The sequence below is a fragment of the Puma concolor genome, chromosome A2 (genome assembly GCF_028749965.1).
Source record: "Puma concolor isolate L17-30 chromosome A2, mPumCon1.1.hap2, whole genome shotgun sequence".
Taxonomy (NCBI): domain Eukaryota; kingdom Metazoa; phylum Chordata; class Mammalia; order Carnivora; family Felidae; genus Puma; species Puma concolor.
In genome coordinates, this window is record NC_141668.1 from 86942953 (window position 1) to 86964026 (window position 21074).

At 35.0% G+C, this 21074-nt stretch overlaps 1 protein-coding gene across 9 annotated transcripts in view; it reads left to right on the forward strand.

Moving 5' to 3' along the window:
- MAGI2 (membrane associated guanylate kinase, WW and PDZ domain containing 2) overlaps positions 1–21074 on the forward strand; it is a 1355992-nt gene that overhangs the window by 377158 nt on the left and 957760 nt on the right. For all 9 annotated transcript variants that reach the window (XM_086696830.1, XM_086696832.1, XM_086696831.1 and 6 more), the window contains exon 2: positions 17491–17607. In XM_086696830.1, coding sequence (XP_086552956.1) covers positions 17491–17607 — 117 coding nt within the window. The remainder of the gene's footprint in view (positions 1–17490; positions 17608–21074) is intronic.

Below are 21074 nucleotides of genomic sequence, written 5' to 3' on the forward strand. Positions count from 1 at the left end.
AACAGCTACTGAGAGCCTTAATTCCTTACTAGGAAATTCATCCTTTTTGAAGTTAATACCAGATTAGATAGCAGTTAAATCTGGGAAAACTGCCAGTTGTTATTGCCATATTATTATTTTTTGTATTTGAAAGTGCTACTAAAGCAGACTTCTGCTGCCACCAAGGCTGAGGATGAGTGGCTTTTTATTATATGCTTATGGTCAGAATGCAATTGTTCACATTTACCTGCTGCCATTTTGGTCCTGCTTTGGCTAATTGACAAGTGGAAGCATCTGGGAGTGAATATTTAGTTACAGCTCCCTGGAGAAGGCTTCTCGTGTATGTTTTATAACTTTGGTTGTAGTTCTCTGCCACAAAAATTTTGCATGATTATATTTGCCTTCCTCATAAGGTGGCTCTACCTCTAAGCATTTGAAAAACAAAAAAAAAAAAAAAACAAAAAAAAAACAAAAAAACAACCAACCGATCAACCAGACAAACAACAGAAAATAGAAATTACAGGGGATTTAAAATAGGAGAATCTGGGGAAATGGTTGATTGAACTAGGAAAAGAAGTAGTAAAATGACCTGAGCCAATATGCATATTAGCAACTGGGAAATTCTCTTGGTAAATATTGGAATTTGTATGGAGGTATGGAGCACAAAGTGGGCTATATGTCTCAACCACAACCTGGATGCCAGGTGGACTGTTACATTGAAATGTAATTTGAAAGGACATTAAATTACATTTGAAATGAAAGGTGAATTTTAAGGAAACATATCAATGTTTATTATGAAGCAGGAATAAAAGGAAAGAAAGAAAGAAACAGAACACTTGCACAACATTCTCAGTGTTTTAGGCACTGTGACAGCTCCACGCATGAAAGGCTCGCACCTTGGAGGATGCAATAGCATTGTGGTGGCAAGACCCACAGTATCTATTCAGAGTTGCTGTGTGGCCATAAGATTAGCAAGAAACCGGGAAGGGAGGGGTGGTGCCTGGGTGGCTCAGTGGGTTAAGAGTCTGACTGTTTGTTTCAGCTTAGTTCATGAACTCATGTCCCATGAATTCATGAGTTTGAGCGCCACATTTGTGAGTTTGAGCCCCTCATTGGGCTCACCGCTGTCAGTGAAGAGCCCAGTTTGAATCTTCTGTCTCCCTTTTTCTCTGCCCCTCCGCTGCTCATGCTCACACTCTCTTTCTTTCAAAAATAAAAATAAAAAATAAAAATAAAAGATTGGCAAGAAATAGGATAGTGTGTCTCGATGTGTCACTTATTTTGTACGCTCTTGCAGGCCAATAGTTTTGTAAAATACTATAAAAATGAGTTACTAGAAAAAATTTTTAAATAAAAGTCCCTTGTGGTTTTTGTTAGTGTGTTTGTTTTGCTATTAGATTTAAAGCTTAAAGATGAAATCATCCTGACAATTACTGGCAATATTTCTTACTTTAAATTTCTGAACAGTATCAAGCAGTTCACCCACAATCACTGGATTAAGCATTATGCAGAAGTGATCTGGAAGCTCCAGAGTCCTATTTCAAGTGCATTTACGCTATTGGGCCAAATTATTATGCTGTGTCCGTATAATAAAGCCACTACAATTTTTCTAACCATCTATTATCCTGAACACTTTATTTTGCCAAAAGAAACTTATTTTAGTATTTCTTATGCTGATTGATAACACTCCAAATATAGATTTGGAAACAATATTTGAAATCCCTACGTAATCTCCTCTGGATTGTTGAGTCTTGATTAAGGTAGTTTAACACGAACTGTCCATAGGTATAGACTTAAGTTCACTTACACATCTTACACACATGTATGCACAAGGTTTATTCTAAAGTATTTTAGCAAATATTCCAATATGTATTATTAAAACAACAACAATAGGTCAGAACCCAAATGATTATTTGAGTTGAGTTTAAAGAAAGACCCTTCACTTAGGTGATCAAATGGTTTTAAATCTCTAGGAAACATAAGTCTATATACCTCCCTTGCATTAAATAAAGTTACACCTCAAAGCACATTTACCTATGTATAGTCCATCACCATCTGCACATTTCCAGTGTAGATAAGACATGGAAAGTTCTGTGTCCAAGATAGTTTTACCAATACAGAAACCAAGACTGGAGCAGATTTAAAAGAGTTCTATATATGGAACAGATCTAAGAACATCCTTCCACCAGATCTTCTAAACCTGGACTTGTGATTCAAATATCTCCTGGCTTCTAGTATTTTTCATGAAATGGTTTGTTTTCTTGAGAATTCATGTACTTAATGAACCTTTATTATCTCTTATAGTCATTCCTCATCACTGAGAAATAAATAATTGTTTCAGGAAACAAAATAACTACACCAGCTGTAGCCTATTTTACCCAAAATTCTTTAGAATTCTAGAAATATTATAATTATTCCACATTTTAGAAAAGTAAAAAATTACTTTTTTAGCTGGCTACAGCTAATAATAAATGACAAATGAAATGCCTACATTTTTTACCATATGCTTACTACTTTGAATATTAAATATTTTCTTTAGAAACTCTGTCCTTTGACCAATGTCCTTTGCTGCAGGCTTAATTTTAATAATAGATCCTCTAAAAGCTACAGATAACCTGTTTTTACTTCAAGAGTTTTATGTATTTGAAAAATTTAACACTGAATTCTAAGTTTATAGTTAAATAAATTTAGACCTAAAGTTAAAGTTTCACTTTCAGAATGGGTAATGTGCCCTATAAGCTTACGTTGATTGAAATCAAGAGAATGACAGAAATATTTGCTTAGCAAATACTGTTTTGAAGCACGAAAAGTTACATACTAAAACTAATTGCATTTGGCATCCACTTTTCTTCATGATGATTCACTAGGTCAAAAGCTACCATTTTCGCTAATATAAATTTCAGCTGAAGGCTAAATAGATGTATTTGAGTCTGTGCCATCATTTTCTGGTACTTTCTGGTAGCATCATAATATGATCACATAACAGTTAATATTCTATACAGTTTCATACCTTGCGTGAATACATTGCAGATAGTAAGGATTATTTTAATTGTATATTTGATGATTCTTTTCGGTATGTTGATTGCCAAAGATGAAATTTGTGATGACACATCTAAATCAATTTTAATATAACATTTATATTATACTCATAAATCATCATATACTTTAACTTCAATCAATCTTTTTCTCACAAAAATGTGATTTGACTATGGGATTTTTAAATTATTAATAGAATAAACTGAGTATGTATTTTACAAAAGGAAGTGAAAATCAGTAAATTTTAAATTTACTTTAATCAAGACATAAAACTTGACCTCAAGATGCCACCAATTTTCCATTGTAACTGAAATGTAATGAGTTAGCATAATTTATAAAATTTGCTAATTGCCCTTTGTGGTCATGGATATTAATCTAGCTCTTAATACAAATAAGTCATGGAGCCTGTTAAACATTTAATGTAGAAAAATTAGGCATTTTTGAGACATAATGGGATCTTATTATTGTGTTGGACTATTACTGGTTTATAGTCTTTCCAGAAGTGTTTTTATTTGCATCCATTTTGTTTACCAATGAGCAAATACCTATTAAATACCTACTAGGTGTCAGACTCTGCTCTCTCATGGAAGTTACATTCTAACAACCTCTAAACAAACAGGCAAATAAAAAAATATAACTTAGGTAGTGGTAACAGCTATGCAGGCAAGTAGAGAAGTGAATGATGACAATGGGGTTGTGGGAGATAAGCAAGTTTAGGCAGGGTGAGGAGTAATATTTGAGCAGAGATGTGAACCAAGTAAAACAGGGAAAGGGAAGGTAATTCAAAACATGATAATTTAAGAATGAGGCACGATTTGTTGCAGCTCCTTGGTGATTTGTATCATGCTTCTAAAGAACATGATTGCTATCTCTAACTCTTAGCATGCTGATAAGGTGATAGTTGTTTAGAAAGAATGGGAGTGATTTATTGAGATTCCCTTTCTGAGAGCCACTTGTGAAGGTAATCAGTGATAAGTTCCCTATCAGTATTCCAGGCTTTTGCAATTTTATCATGGACTGTGACAACATATTTGCATACAAATTATCCCTCAGTGTTATATAAATAATCCAAGTCATATAAATTGAAAAGCATCATCCTAAAATAGATTTGGGGAACTTTATTTTCAGGGAGAATTCTGGGATTTTTGTTCTAATATCCTCACTATTGACTGATTTTAAGTGAATCATAAGATCAATTGTTTGAGAGGGATATGCCATAATACCACTCACATCATCAATACAGTAGATTCTGTCTCCTATTACCTCCTTTTTTGTTCATTCGCCCAGTATGGTCAGCCAAGTTGCCACACCCTTAAAAAATAGTACCCCCTTGTCTCAACAGTCTAATCTCTGCCAGTGTCGCCATCATTTTCTCAATCACTCAACTGAAAATCTTGGTGAAATCTTTGATTCTTCCTTCACCAAATCCAATTCTATTTCAGTCACCAACTCCTGTCCACTCATGTTTTGTTTTCTCAAGAATTAAGCTCAGCATTTTGCATGTAAGGCTAGGGTCTGAACTTAAAGCAGAACTTCAGACCTTTCTTTGGGCCCAGTACCATGGAGAATGTGACACACTTCTGTCAGCAGGAGCAGCTCATCCTTAGAGATGAGGAACCACTTTTGTCGTACACAGAATAGCCAGGTAATTCTGATAGGTCTTCTTTGGAACATGCTCTCTTGTGTGTTGCTGCTAGTTGCTTATTTCTCTTCTTCTTCTTCTCCCTGCTAGTTGCTCATTTCTAACATAGAAGAGATATTGCCTGGCACAGAATCAAGAGAGTTAAGTAAATGTTGCAGCCCTGTACTATGATTAGCCAAGTCAATTAATGTCTGAAATGCTTTAATCATTTGTAAATTAAAACACAACATACATGTTACTGTCATGTATTTTACCCTATTTACTGTATACAGTTCTTACATTGGACAAATGCAGTGATAAATACTAAAAGGTTTTGAAATAAATCACATTCTACACACAGAAAGGGCAATCATATTATTGTAGTTAGTTAACGTTGAGTAGATGAAACTTTAAATAATCTAATTTTACTACTCTAGACTTCATATTCTGTATTTTACACTAAAGAATTTGAATTAAAAATTAGTCCTCAAATGTATCCTCTCTCACTGCAAAACAGAATTGTCTAGTTTGAAGCTAGAATCAAGAATATAATAACATTTTGAGTCAAGTATAATGATAGCTACAAAATCACCAAAGATTACACATTGGAGAGGGTCTTTACTTAAAATGGTGTTTTCTGTCTAATATAAACCCCATCTTTAGCAAATTGTCCCTGAAATCTTCCTTCTTCTTAATGAATTGTTTCAAATATCTTTATTATTAAAAAATTAATAACTGTCATGTTGATATTAATAAAACAAGATAATTCTCAGGTCAGTGGATACTTTATTTTCAAAGTAGTGAAAATTTCAGATTTTTCAAGTTAGCTATTAGATATTATCTTTAAAAGTGTTACTCATGAAAAACTGATTATCACTGTACTATGTTGTAAAAATTATGGAGAAAGGAGACTTAAAATCATTGTATTTCTTTGCTATACTATGATTTTCAATAGTATATAATAAAGGCACATGGCTAACCAATCAATGTTAATATCATCCCAGATGATATTAAGGATTCTTGGTCACATACTTCCTAAAATATAAAATAAACATACTACAAAGTATGTTTGTTTTTATTCTTACTTTCAAGAACAATAATATTTCTCTTAGATTATGGTGGTGATTATTTGGCAAAAGAAAGTAAAACTTCATTCAAATGAGATATTTACCATACAGGGTTAATTGTATAAAAGCCACTTGTGTGACCTAACAAAAAACTCATAGTATCAGTTCAAAAAAGAAATATACAGAGGCACCTAGATGGCTCAGTAGGTTAAGCATCCGACTTCAGCTAAGGTCATGATCTGGTAGCTCGTGAGTTGGAACCCAGCATTGGGCTGACAGCTCAGAGCCTGGAGCCTGCTTCGGATTCTGTGTCTTCATCTCTGCCCCTCCTCTGCTCATGCTCTGTGTGTCTCTCTCTCAAAAAGAATAAAAAATTTTTAAAAAAGAAATATATAGTAATGGTAGACAACTCTTTTATGATAAGAAGCTTTTCTGAACTTTTATAAATCACACTGACTGTATTGTTGCTTTCATGTATTTGAAATATTTATTAATACTAGGAAAATCATTTAAGTCATCAATTGAGAAAGAATGTAATTCAACCAATATTTATTGAATCCAAATCAATTATACAGCATTGTACTAGGCTTTAAAGAATAAAAGTTGCACTAGGCAGGAAAATGAAATTTGTCCCAACTGAAGAATAGCAACATTTATCTCTACTACCCCCTAATTTTCGTAATGTAATGGTGATGTTATGTGATAAATATTAGTGCGCAGCATAAAAATCTTTTCTACTTCTTGGGCCTTCCCACAGAAAGTAGTTACCTTCAGCTCCTCTTAATACAATTACCCCTTTAACAACACCCCAAAATGTGAACTCCTATACCATATGTTTGTGTGTATGTATTTCCTCCCCTTGTCAGATTTGTCTTTTTTATTCTCCTCTATGCTATTTCTTTTCATAAAGCAATAAAAACTAAATTCCTATGAAGTTTGTAACCTCTACTTATTGTCTTGATTCAAAATATATCCTTAGGGAAACAGCCACATAATATTTTCATTAAAAAATGTTAAGATTAAATAATAATAGGTCAGTCAAATGGAAGTTTACTTCAAAGAGATGTTTTCAGTAGGTTTCTATTGCAAGCAGTTCAAAGGATGAGCGGGGTTTGCTTACGATGGCAACCTCTAAATATCCCTTTATCAGCTCAAAAATCATGCACAATTTTACATGTAATCAGGGGACAGAAAGCAATCAAGAATGCCTGGGGGGGGGGCACCTGAGTGGCTCAGTGGGTTAAGCAAAGCATCTGACTTCATCTCAGATCATGATCTCATGGTTCATGGGTTAGAGCCCTGCATGAGGCTCTGAGCTGACAGTGCAAAGCTTGCTTGGGATTCTCTCTCTCTCTCTCCCTTTTTCTCTGCTCCTCCACAACTCCCAGACATGCATGGTCTCTCTTGCTCCCAAAATAAATAAATAAACTTAAAAAAAGAATGCCTTTGGTTAATTGTATATTCTTTCTTCTTTCCCATTGTTGGCTCAGTCTTCCCTATAATTCTACAGGCAATACAGTCCCAGATGTCTAAAAATGAATTCTTAGGAAATTTTAATTGATTGCCTTTAGGTACAGATAATTGAATTTGCTAATCTATAGCACTATGTCTGGAAAGTATATAAATAGCCCCTAAAACTCTAGTTGGAGGAAGTAATTTTGTAATTCAGTGAAAGTCCATTATAATACAACTCACTTTCAGGGTCCTCCACTATACTTCTTGTTTGAATCATACACTTCTCTTCCAGCCACTTGGGGGCACAACAGTGTTGGTAACAGGCATGGTTTTCTCTTCCAGCTTCCAGTGCTTGAGAGTTATTTTCCTCCCTCTTCCCTTTCCACTGCAATCTCAGGATGTCATTTGGATTCAGTCTCTCAAACCCTCTGCTTCTCATTTCTCTTCTGAGTCAGACCAGGGCCTTGGCTTTCAGGGGTGAAAGTAGTAACAACGTAGGGGGACAAGAATGATAAAATCTTCTCTCTACCTGCATTCTCATAGCCCTCAGTGGCTATTTTCTTACTCCTTATTGTCCACCCACTTAGGCTTCCTTAACACACATATCTATGCATTCAAGCACACAAACACACATCCTATTCCTTGAATGACATATGTAACTGAAGTAGGTGAGCTTAGATTTCTTCTGCAATCTTAAAATATCTTCTAGGCTTTGTAACCATCAATTTTCACTATTATCCACTACCATTGTCTTTTCTACAGGGTCCATAGTATGTTTATAATACATACTATGTACGCAATCCTTATGTATTGGGCAAAGGAGGGAGGTATGCAGATAAAATGGCTAGGGGATTACAAGGTTTTATGGGGAAACACATTTCAGATTTTTTTTCATAATTCGATGAGTAATGAAGTATTTTTAAGAATGCTCAGGAAATCTCAAAATGATTTTGTGTTTGCTTCTAAAATAGTAAATAGGGAAGAGATTACAGTTCATTTTATAGTGAAATCAAACCAAATGGATGATGGTGGAACAAACTGAGGCAGGCAGGACCTCAGAATAAACTGTGGGCTGAGTATCTCCAAAGAAAAAGGGAGTTTGGGCTGAGCAGGGCTGTGAGGAAATACATGAGCACAGAGCTTATGGTTCCATAACCATTTATACAAGGGCATATGGAATTACCCTCCCAGTTGGCTGCCCCTCTTCTGCCTACTCCTAACCTATCCTTGCCCTGAGGAATCTTTGACAAGAATCCCCACCAAGGTCTTGGAGCTGGGGGTGTTCCATTCTAACTCCCTTTGAAAGGAGTGTTTGGAATTTTTAGAACCTGTCAGCCTAACTTGGAACTGTAGCCATTTTTCCCTTGCCCCCACCTCTCAAGAAGCATTGTTATACATGGCAAATGTAACAATTATGTGTTTCTAGCATACCATAGATAATATATTTTAGGTGACTAATTAATTTAAAAGACTTATAGATGGGCCAAAGGCATAATTATAATATGCTGCATTATTTCTATAGGAAAAAAAGAATGTTCTGCATTTCAAATAAACTTTTGGAACACACTCCTCATTAGTCGAAGTCAGCCTTGTAGCAATTCAAATCATGTGCCTAGAATTCTTATAACTTCATTAGCTGTAGTCTGTCAGGACACAGTCCTTATAGAGGATATATTAGTCTGTTCTTTGAAACCAGTTTTGTAAGGGAATTTCTTTGTTATTGTCATTGTAAAACGGGCTCATAAAAAAAGCTGTGGTTTTTTAAATCAGTTTGGGCAATGTGGTCTATGTCATCATACTTTTAAGCATGAAAACATTTGGAGTGAACTGTTGATTGCACCAGGTCATCTGATGGTTTAAATTGCAGCAGGTTAGCAAAAAATCAAGTGAGAGGATGACCTTGTTTTATCATTCTCAAAATACAAAATAATGTCAGATGTTTACAAATTTATTCTTGATAATACGTATCAGTTTTACCCACAGTAAGTATCACCTCTTTAAAAATACAATTTTTCAGTTAGTTGACTTGAGGATAATAGCTTGCTAATATAAAATGAAGGACACTTGAATATTCATTGCTCAAATATCATTCACATGTTCACTTTTAATTTTATAAGTGCATATGTTTCAGGCATACCTAATATGAGCAATTTGTTTTATGCCTTTAAAAATTAATGTGAATAGATGCTTAGATTTTCAAAAAACCAATTTTAATATTTTTATCACTGCGTTTTTTTAAAAATTATACTCAAACTCTGGAAAATAGTTTAAAAGGCAATAAACCAAGACCCCAAGTGAAAAACAAAACAAACAAAACTTTACCTGGTGAATTATGTAGATATTTTGGACAATAGTTTCTTCCTATGACCTTAGTCATTTTACATAGAAACCTTAGAGCGTTGACATTTATAAATCTTTAATTAAAAATTTCAAATCGGGGCGCCTGGGTGGCGCAGTCGGTTAAGTGTCCGACTTCAGCCAGGTCACGATCTCGCGGTCCGTGAGTTCGAGCCCCGCGTCAGGCTCTGGGCTGATGGCTCGGAGCCTGGAGCCTGTTTCTGATTCTGTGTCTCCCTCTCTCTCTGCCCCTCCCCCGTTCATGCTCTGTCTCTCTCTGTCCCAAAAATAAATAAAAACATTGAAAAAAAAATTAAAAAAAAAAAGTTCTTTAAAAAAATAAATAAAAATAAAAAAAATAAATAAAAATTTCAAATCAATTCATAACTATCCTACGATATTGTTTTCTCCCTTTAAATTTACAGTGGTATAATCTCCTATTTTAAAAAACAAATCGATTGAATTCAGCCAGATTATTTTTTCAACATATATCTTTTTTCTTTCATTATGTTGAATTTGTTGTGACATCCTGCTTTTTATAAAGAACACCTAATGTTTGAGTTAGATGAACCAAAGAAATTAATAGAAAATACCCTATTCCTGCACTGAATTAGCCATCTTGAAATATTATAGAAAATTTAGATACACTTGAGTTTGTTTTCAACTATGTGCCCATCCTTTACCTTTCGGTATTATAAAATTTGGGGGTAACGCCTATACAGCACTTAGCACAATACCAGGCATATAGCAAGAATTCATTTCTTCTTCTCTATGGGAACCTATAATCATAACTATAAGAACAACTCTAACATTTACTTTGAAACCAAGACTAACAATGAAAAATGAAACTCAATAATAATATCCCATCTGTGCAGTAGTAGGGGGAAGGAAATGATAAAAAGCCATTTTCAATAGAGCTGGAGAATATTATAAACCACTTACATTTATCTTTGTCATTTTTTTCTGAAACAGCAATTATTCTCTGCAGTTTTGAATCTCCTAATGATTTGCAACTGCTTAATATATTTAGTTGACTCTTTTATTATTGCATTTCTTATACAAAATATGAAGAAAACAACTAAAATTTGAAGAAAAACAACACACAAAGATATTAAAACATGATGAAAAGGATTGACTATACTCTCTAAGATTACAAGTAACACATAGAAGGGATACAAATTTTCATATACCTAAATGTTTCCAGCTATGGAAAATCAATTAACCAGATTAATTCATCTACAGTGAGTTACCATGGGTCTTATATGTGTACTCCTATTTAAAATAGGCAAAGGAGAATTACTGGGGGAAGAACAGTTTTACTGGCTCACAATTTATAGAATGGCCTGTATAGATGAAATGCATCCAGTACTCCAGCTGCCTGAAAATGAGATGGGCCTCTAGATCATCAGAAACCACAGATACAATTTTCCACCTAAAAAGGGGTTGGAGCCTGATCCAGGAGACTGGATTAGATATGTCTGTCACCTATTTTGTGGCTGTGGATCTTAAAAGAATAAATCAACTTTCCTGTGATTTATTTCTCCATTTTCAAGGTAAGCCAAGCAGAAACTAGTTTTTGAAAAGGAACATAGCAACATAGCCTTATAATGCTTTCCTATTGTCTATTCCTCGACTTCCCCACCATCAAATAAATTAAGATAAAATAAATGTGCAATTACTCTAAGGGCATTATTTTAAGAGATATGGATAGATCTTTCTCTTCTTCCAATTTCTCCTAGACTGCTCTGCTTGGTTATTTTACTACTTATTTGACAAAGACAATGTATGAAGTCAATTGTCTGCTGACGATGTTAGCTTCCTGGACAATTCAGGAAAAAACAAACAAACAAAAAAAACCCAGGATCCTAGGGAGATATTATCCATGGCTTTATTTCTTATGGACTATGGATAACTTGTGATCTATAATTATAAATACTTAATGAAATTAATTTGCTTGATTACAGAAAAAAAGATCCTCAAACTCTAAAATGCACTTAGTAAACACTTTATATGGAAGCCTAGAATTTAGATCTAGTGGAGACCTTATTTGGTTCTGCACATACTGTTATGGACTGAATGTTTGTCTCCTCCAAAAGTCGTAAATTGAAATTCTAACCTCCAATGTTATGGTATTAGGAAGTGGGACCTCTGAGAAGTTATTAGGTTATAAAAGTGGAGCTCTCATTAATGGGACAAGTACCTTTACTAAGAAACATCAGAGAGATGATTTCTCTCTCAGCTATGTGAGGATACAAGAAAAAGATGGCCCTTTGCTGACTAGGAAGAGTGCCCTCACCAGACACCCAGTCTGCTAGCTTCTTGATCTTGGACTTAGCATCCCGAACTGTAAGAAAGAATACCTGTTGTTTAAGCCACTCAGTGTAATGGTATTCTGTTATAGCAGCCCAAAATGGTAAAACACCCATCTTTTACAAGTGAGAAAAATGAGACCAGAAGTGAAAGACAACTCCATGAGTAAGTGTTGGTGCACTGCAGTATTTGTGATCTATTTATTCAGGAAAAATTACAGGGCCTTGTATATTAAGAAGGCACTGCTTTAGATATTGAAGTGAGAAGAGGGGAGAAGATATATAATGACTAGGGAATTCCCTGTCCTGGAGGGCTCACAGTTTACTATACAACATAATGTAGACTCTCCAGTCATTGTATGACCTATTAGAATGTGCAAAGTGCTTAAGAAAGGTGGCCTGGATATAGAAGTTCAGAGAAGGAAGAAGACCAAAAGATCACAAGGAAGGCCAAGGGAAGGATAATTTTAAGCTGAAGAGTGGATGAGAATTCCATGGGTAATATCAAAGGGAAGACATTCTTATTCATGCAGTTTCTTCAATTGCAAACAACAAAGGGGAAACTAACAAAGGTGGCTAGGAAAATGCAGAATAAGGACAGTTCTGTGTGTCCAGAAAGCAAAAATGATGGCTGCCACTTTCAGGATGAATGCATTTTGCATTCACGTTCTTGGGTCACTCCACTTATAAGGTCCACTCCTGGAAGAGAAACTTTTATTGGCTAAGCAAGACACAAAGGCAGATTGACTAAAAGTCTAACCCCATTTAAACAGAATGAGATCGATTTGGCTACTGGGAAAAAAGAAATAAAGGTACCGCTAACAAAGGAAGGTAGTGCAACATAAAGCCCAAAGATGAGTACAAAATATAAAGCACAAACACAAAAATCAAAAACCCACTTCAACATCTTGTAGAGGATTAATGGAGAAAACAAAAAACAAAACAAACAAACAAACAACAACAAAACCTGAGGAAAAGAGAAGGAAGTACAGGATGAATAGATGACATCAGAATGAGCCAGACTTTGGCTTTCTGGTCATCTTCACCTTCTTCTTTCTATGCACCCTCTACCATCCCAATCAGTAAATTACTCTTCTCAATGTACATTTAGTTTAGAAAGTGCAAGCTGATTTCAAGAAGCATTTGACTGAAGGGAAGAGAAAGTTTGAGCTAATAGCCATGCCCACAAATGAGGGATGGGACTACACCTGTCACGAACTAGCAATCAGACCCTTGGCACAAACATTACAGAGCCTCGTGTGTTTTTCCCTCAACCTTAGATAAGTGACCAGCGTTAGCTACAAGACTACAACTAACAATTTGTCTTAAGGAAAATGCCAAGAAGTTTCTGTCCACCTGAGCTAAGCGGCATCTTCTTTCATAGCTTCCTCAACCTAGGCATTCAAGTAGTAAAGGGGGCAAAGCAGTTCTACTGGGCAAATTTCTGAAAACTTGGAAACCATAGAGATGCACACTACTTTCAAATGGTAACATTTACAGTTTTCATTCTCAAACTCCATGGGAGTTTCTTCTTGATGCTTTCCCCAGTCCCCATTTCATCTTTGCTCCAAGCCCAGTGTCAGATAATTTGTGAGAGCTCCACTTTCTTCATTCGCAATACAAATGAAGAGTTTGAATCACGTTCTGTCTTAAGGGTTCTTCATAAGTTAACCTTTGATGTCAGGCTGAAAAGCTTGTTTGAGGTCATGTTGAGAAAGGACTTGACTGCTTTGAACTAAGAAGTTTGGTCTTCAGCGGTGCCTGGATGGCTCAGTCGGTTGAGCGTTTGACTTCAGCTCAGGTCATGATCTCACTGTCCATGAGTTTGAGCCCTGCATCAGGCTCTGTGCAGACAGTTCGGAACCTGGAGCCTGCTTCTGATTTTGTGTCTCCCTCTCTCTCTGCCCTTCCCCTGCTCACATTGTCTCTCTCTCCTTCAAAAATAAATAAATATTAAAAAAATTTAAAAAAGAAGTTTGGTTTCCAGACTATAGGTTAAGAAACTTAAGTACATGTTCTTTAGCAGAATCTTCAGCTTCAAATCCTTCCCAGATCTCTTACTAACAAATATGTGATTTGAAAACGTATTATATCTTCTAACTTGTTTTATTTTGTAAAATAAATGGGAAAAATCACAGTTAAATGAAGTATTTCAAAAATTTTTAAATATAATAAAAGAGCTACTGAGCTTTTCAAAGAATAAAATGGCTAGGGCATTGGCAGTGGCAGTGCTCTGCTTAATAGAATGGTTGATGTAGGCATCTTCTAAGGCAGCAAATCTATTATCACTAACAAATGACACAACAGAAACTCCATGGGAAAAAATAACAATACGACCAAAAGTTATAACTATTGCAAATAATGTAGCAGATTATTCATTTGTTTTAATAATAGGTAACATTTACTGAACACTTACCATGCATAATTTTTTAAAATGTGAACTTAGATACCTGAAATCAGGTAATCTTGAGACCCAAGAGCTATTTTTCAGCTCAGCTATTGCCCACTCCTGTTGCTTAATTCTTCTCTAATTTAACTTGCTAATTAAGGGAACATGTGCCCTTAAGTGTGTGTGTGTGTGTGTGTGTGTGTGTGTGTGTGTGCTCTCTACACATATATACACATATATACATATATATAAAATAGTTCTATACCTACACATGTATCAGTTGGGATCATGTAAACTTGCAAATAACATAAAACCATAATAGCTTTAGAAATATATGCTATGTAGTTGCCTATATTATTTTAGCTGCTCATTGAAGCCATCAGGGGTCCAGGTTGTTTCTAACTTCTACTCCAGTATCCTTAGCATGTTGGATTTTTCCCTTATGCATGTCATATCCCTTTATGGCTGCTTCATCTTAGAGAGCTGGTCTAGTTCAGTTAATAAAGAAATACTCTCCTTCTATGTTAGGTCTCAATGGCCAGAACACAGCTTCTGGAAGTTGAAAGGGCAGCCAGGAAAGTGAGGAACTAAGTCGTATGACTATTTCAGACTACTGTGATCCATGTCCTAAAGCTGAGCATACTTGGGCCTGAAACTAAGTCAGTATTCTTAATTAAAAAGAAAAAAAAAGAAAAGAAAAAGAACAAAGGAAAGAACCGGGTAGGCAAGTAGCAGAAGTTCCCATAATAAGGATAAATAAAATTTTTTTACTTGAAAGATGTGATGAAAAATTATGAAGAACAATAAAGTATTTGTGAAATATGAGGCAAGAGAAATCCTTCCAAAATAATTGTCATCATTTATGTCTTTCATTTTAATTAATGGAAGAAATTTTATATTAATTCTCAGAAGCTTCAGCAGATCCTTCCATGGGGGGAAAAAGTCACTGAATGAATAGACAGCTTTTTGTTGTTGTTTTCTTACAGAAGTTAATTTTTGAGAGGGTGGATGTAGCATATTTGCAGTAGAAAAATGGTTTAAACTAATAATTGGTTTTCAGGGAAAAGAATCATCTTGGACTACAAAATGTGAGCTTATCCATGTAACATTAGGTGAGTGATTCTAGCTCACTTTAGTGGACAGACTGCATCTGTTGTTCTATAGTTAGCATTTTCTCCGGCTGCTAGAAAGCATCTCATCACTTGGCATGTCCCACATATTCGACAGAAAGAAAAAGAGAAGAAAGCCGGAGTGCAGTTGTTGAAGGACCTGTGTACTTAGAACTCTGTGGAAATGACAGCTGAAAACAGGCAGGCATGATGCTGGCTCTGTGGCTGTAATGATTTAGCGGCAAGGGTAGGCATGATCTGTTGACCAGGAAAGTCCGAAGGAGAAAAACAGCATTTCAGGCTCTCTAATAATTAACTACTTCAGAGGGATGTCAGGAAGTCCAAGACCCATGGAAATGCAGGACATTTGGAGGTATACATAATAGGCAATCGTAGATAAGTGTTAGTTTTAAGTGACTCTCATATTTGACTGCTTTGCTTCTTTGACCAAAGAAATTGTTTTGAATTTGGAAAATTAGATGTACAAGCATTCTGGATGTAGTGTTTATGTGCACTCAATAAGCAATATGTTTGCCTTGGATATCATTTGCTTTCTGATATCATATTGTGTGGAAAAAACTAGATTGCAATTATTTGCTCAAATATATGAGAAACAGTGTTTGGAGAGGAAAAATTTTGATAGTCAATTCGGTTAAAAATATTATTTCTTATGTCATCTTACTGAGGCTGTGCCAATAGCATAGACAGCAACTGAAACAATGGATTCAGAAACTTCAGAAATGTTGTGATATGTAGTTTGCAAATACATTAACTACTGTTTGCATAAAAGGTGTTTGTGTTGCATATATGCACACCCACATAATGCTATTTTACATGGTCATGGTGGTGCAAATAGATTGATGAATTGTAATTTGGGAATTCAAAAAGACAAAGAGAATATGATTTATGTGACTCTTACAGATTTCCTATTCTATCTTTAATTTTTTGTCCTGGTTCAATTATCTAATATGCTTGAAAAGATAACCATTTCAGGAAGGATTATTTATATTTTTATAGGTATTTTGATTTATAATTTATTCTTTTAAATAGAATAAGAAGGGCCTTGGATAAATCTTCATAATTTTGCATAATTATCTTTAAATATGAAGTTAGTCTTTGGTAGATCCACAGAGTACCTTTTCTTGCCTAGAGCTCAGTTTATTTTTCACTACATTATAATGGCAAATAGGCTTAAAATTATTTCTGGGATAATAATAATAATAATAATAATAATAATAATAATAATAAAACAAGTATAATAATAAAAGAAAAATTACCTAAAATTTTTCAAACCTTGTCCCAGGTTAAAAATATCTGCACATAGAAAATTACTTGAAGGGGCACCTGGGTAGCTCAATCAGTTATGTGTCTGACTCTTGGTTTTGGCTCAGGTCATGATCTCACAGTTCATGAGATCAAGTCCCATACCAGGCTCAGCACTGCTGGTGAGGAGCCTGCTTGGGATCCTCTCTCTCTCTGCCCCTCCTGTACATGCTCTCTCTCTCTCTCTCTTTCTCTCTCTCTCTCTTTCTCTCTCTCTCTCTATCTCTCAAATTAAATAAATAAACTTAAAAAATAATTAAAATAACATTAACTCATACACACACACTTTAAAAAATTATTTTGATTTATTATATAAAGGGAATGAAACATTAATATTTGTGTAGGTTTTATTCTTTTAACTTTTCAAATCACTGTATCTAAATCCATAATAACTTTGAATAACTTAAACATCTTCTCAAACCCTGAAGACATACTAAGTGAAATAAGACAGTAACTAAAGGGAAAATATTATATGGCTCCACTTATATCATATACCTAGAGCAGTCACATTCATGGAGATGGAAAGTAGAATGGTGCCTACCAGAGCCTAGGAGGAAAGGGACAATGGAGGTAGTGGGTGGGTGTCTTTTTTGTCAGCAGTGCTATGAGATATACTGTGACATTAGTTCAGGAGTAACACATAACTTTTGACATAATACAGACTTCATTCTAAATGAAAAATAATTTAAAGAATGCCTTGTAAAATGCTGAGCACAGACCTGACAATTATCTCAGTAAATCTTATCTTTTATTATTATGCAGATAAATGTTTAAATGGGTTCATGAGTATATTTAAGACAGAATCAAATTACATACTTAAAACTTATTTTCCAGCATCCTTCATTAAGAAACTTTATCATTCTAGGAGGAATTGTTGATAAGGATCTTCGTCACTACCTCAACTTACGATTTCAGAAGGGTTCTGTGGATCACGAACTTCAGCAAATCATTCGTGACAACCTCTACCTCCGCACAGTGCCGTGTGAGTACAACAGACAACATTATTGTCTTTCTATGTTAAAAGATAAGTGTTCACCTATATGTCTATTATTTAAAAGAAAAGTTAAATTGCACTAATTTTTTATGGTGGACTTTGGGACAAAATTGATTTGAGATATGGATTTTTTTTGAGATATGGAATTTTTAAGTGAAAAAAATTTAACTACCATTGTGTGGTTTGTGATGATGTTGTAGCCAGATGAAACTTGCAGTTGTCAAGCTACAAAGCCTGTCTTACTTCTTAAATTAGTTTTGATAAATATGAACTCTAGTGCAGGATGTTGATGATTTAGAATGAATCATGATTGGGGTAGAACTCCACACTGCGAAACAGGAGAATGAAAATTAAATTTATTAGCTGAAACAGCTATTTTGTAAATAGAATCTACCCAGTAACTCCCAGCCTCATCTCTGGTTTGCAGCAGGGGATCCTCACAAGTGAAAAGAAACTCATGCATTGAAAAGTAAAGCTAAATGTCTGTAACTCTTAAAGTGATAATGTTGAGTGTTGGGTACAAATGTCTCATATGCAACCCATAGAAATCCACAGAACAACAATCTCTGATTATGAGCAGGTGCTACTTCAAAAGAGAGGACCCAGTCAAATGATAAAATTCACACATCAACTTTTTAGTACCTGTCAGTTTATTTAAGAATCTTGTATTAACTGTAGGACAATTCAAGGACTTTTCAAGTCAGGTCCTAGATCCTAGGTAGATATCAAAATCCATTTCCTTCAAGTCCCATGATCCTCAGAGACTTCCCAATCTCTCCAGAAACTCTGTGTTGTGTGTATTTCTTTTGTTTTAGCACTGCTCTGAATTTTAATAAACTCAAAGCTATGGGCTCTGGAAAATTGACATTAAAGACAGAAAAACTTGGATATATATATATATATATATATATATATATATATATATATAGGGTGTCTTGAACTACCAGAACTATGCAAAAGGCATAGGTCATGGATTATTATACTGAACTGTTGAAAACACACAGAGAAGTGAAATGGATAATTCAGCACCCAACCCTTTTTACCTACGCACATCTTAGGAGGGGTAGACTTTTGCCATTGTTAACACCAAATACCATCAAAACAAAAATGCCAGGGCACCACTATCACATATTCTTAAATGAGAATGCTTACTGATTGACATCTTTTCAGTCCAAATGCTACCCCTGTCAGTTTGTGTTAGTGAAGTGAATAGACTTTTGGGCTCTTGCTTTGAAACTAGAAGTTGAGAAAAGTGCATTCTTAAACTTGTAAGTTTGACATTAGAGTGATGGCCAGAGGAAGATGGATTAAAGTAAGTGACTGAACTATTTATAAGGTAACGGGTGGACGCATTTTCAAAGCTGTGATGTTGTCAGTGCAGCCATGTGCATTTATCTTTTGTGACATGAAAGAAAGGAGATCTGAAATACTGAATAAAGAATCCGGGCACTTTATTATGTTTAAAAGCTGAGAGAAATAGATAAGAGGCTGACATTCAGGAATACTTGTAGTCCTTGCTAAGGCGATGACATAAATAAGAAGTCTTAATTAAATATGTAGATAATAGGGATAAATTTTGCATTAGTTAATTAACTTCTTAAATAAGTCATCTCTCTTTAGAGTGCAAAAGAAATACTATGAAGGAAAAATAAATATAAGGGTAAAATAACTAGGCTTATATGAGTAAACATAAAGAGTTTCATGATGTGATTTCAGTACAAGGTCATAAATTCAATTAGAATTCCTTGAATAGCTCTTATAAAGGAGATGATTAGAAATTCAATGAATCTGAATATTATAATCAAACAATTATTCTTTGAATTTGTAGCCACTACTCCTAATAGCCAGTTGGAGTAATACCATTCATTAAGGATGCTCTTAACTTGGCATAAAAGTGAAAAAAACATCTAAGATAGTGATGAGTCTGACTTATATTATCTCTAATTACTTTTATACTGATGTACTGGACCTACACAATCTACCATCTTCACTCAGTATATCTTTTAATAAAATGTTCAGACATATTCAAAGAATATGCAGCAAAAATGTGTCAGTCATATAAAAAGTCCTGGCTTTGTTTGGAATCTTACATGTGTGTCCAGCATATCTACTGGTCTTGGCTACAGAGTGATGTTTGTAACATATTTTCTTTGGTCAAAAAATTCTCATTGGTTTTCATATACCCAGTACCATAAAAGGAATAGATGTTACTGAAGAGTATGTCACTGCTCTTACAAATGCATACATTAATACGTATGCCTCTTGTGTGGTCGATAAATGGCTCCAAGAATAGGTCCTGGATAACTCCATGAAAAAACAAATTGTAGTCCATTGTAACTATGTGAGGGTGGCTTAACTATTTTTATAAGGCAAGACCCAACTGAATAATTCTGCTAACTCCACCGCCAGTAACTATGACTAGGAGGAAAGGAACAGTCTTGGCACTGGATTTCCTTGGTGTCTAGTGAATAAGAAGATTCTGGGTGAGAGCTCCAGAGACACTCTCCCCTCACAAACCCCCATATACCCAGCCAAATTCAGTTGTGGCCAACTTGGCTCCTGTACCCCTCTCTGGAAGGGAATATGGGCCCAGCTTCTGGTTGATTTCCAAGCTAAGTGAGGGAGGGAGGTGGTTAGTCTAGCTCTTTATGGACCTTAACTGTAAATAATATAAAATCTCATCAGTCTGTTCCCTGCCCCATAAACAAAGTTGACTGCATTTAGGCTTTTCATTTGTCCAGAACCGTATCTCAGGGCCTGATTTTTCAAAAATATATTTTTTGAAGCTGTGTCTCTAGTCTTGAAAGGCAGGGCTTGGTCACAGAGACAGTATTGTTGGGCATATAATGAACATGAGCATACACACTTCTGTGAATGCACACAGAAGCTCCCATGAGATCAGTTCATCCTTCTTTGAAAATGAATCAGGGAGAAAAGATCCTTAGGAACTAATTCTTGATATTTTCTCTAAAACATAAACCATCACATGATTTGCATATTAAAGACCTCAATTTGTACCTAAATATGTGTCTTTTCATCGCTAGTTGTATGATTTATGGGGGGTAAAAGTCTTAAGAGGATCCTGGTGTCCTAAAATGAAAGTTGATTTTTAAAAACTAAATACTGTAGATGAACCTTTCTACCATTAGATTTCAGGCTAGATAGGATTTTTATGTAAGGGAACTTCAGGAGACATGAGTAAATAATCATGAGACAAAACTGTTGTAATTTGGAATGTGATAAAGACTAACCAGGAAAAATGTATACACATAAAGGACTTGGAAAAGTTCAGAACATACATCAAATGGGATTTCAGTTACTTTAATACAATACAAAGGACAATTTCAGAAGCACTAAGTTAGTAGCATCTATTTAGAGATTAGCAAGATTATTTAATTGTATCATGGTAAATGTGCAAAGTTAAGGCAGCATGGCTTGTTGTTTGGATAATATAG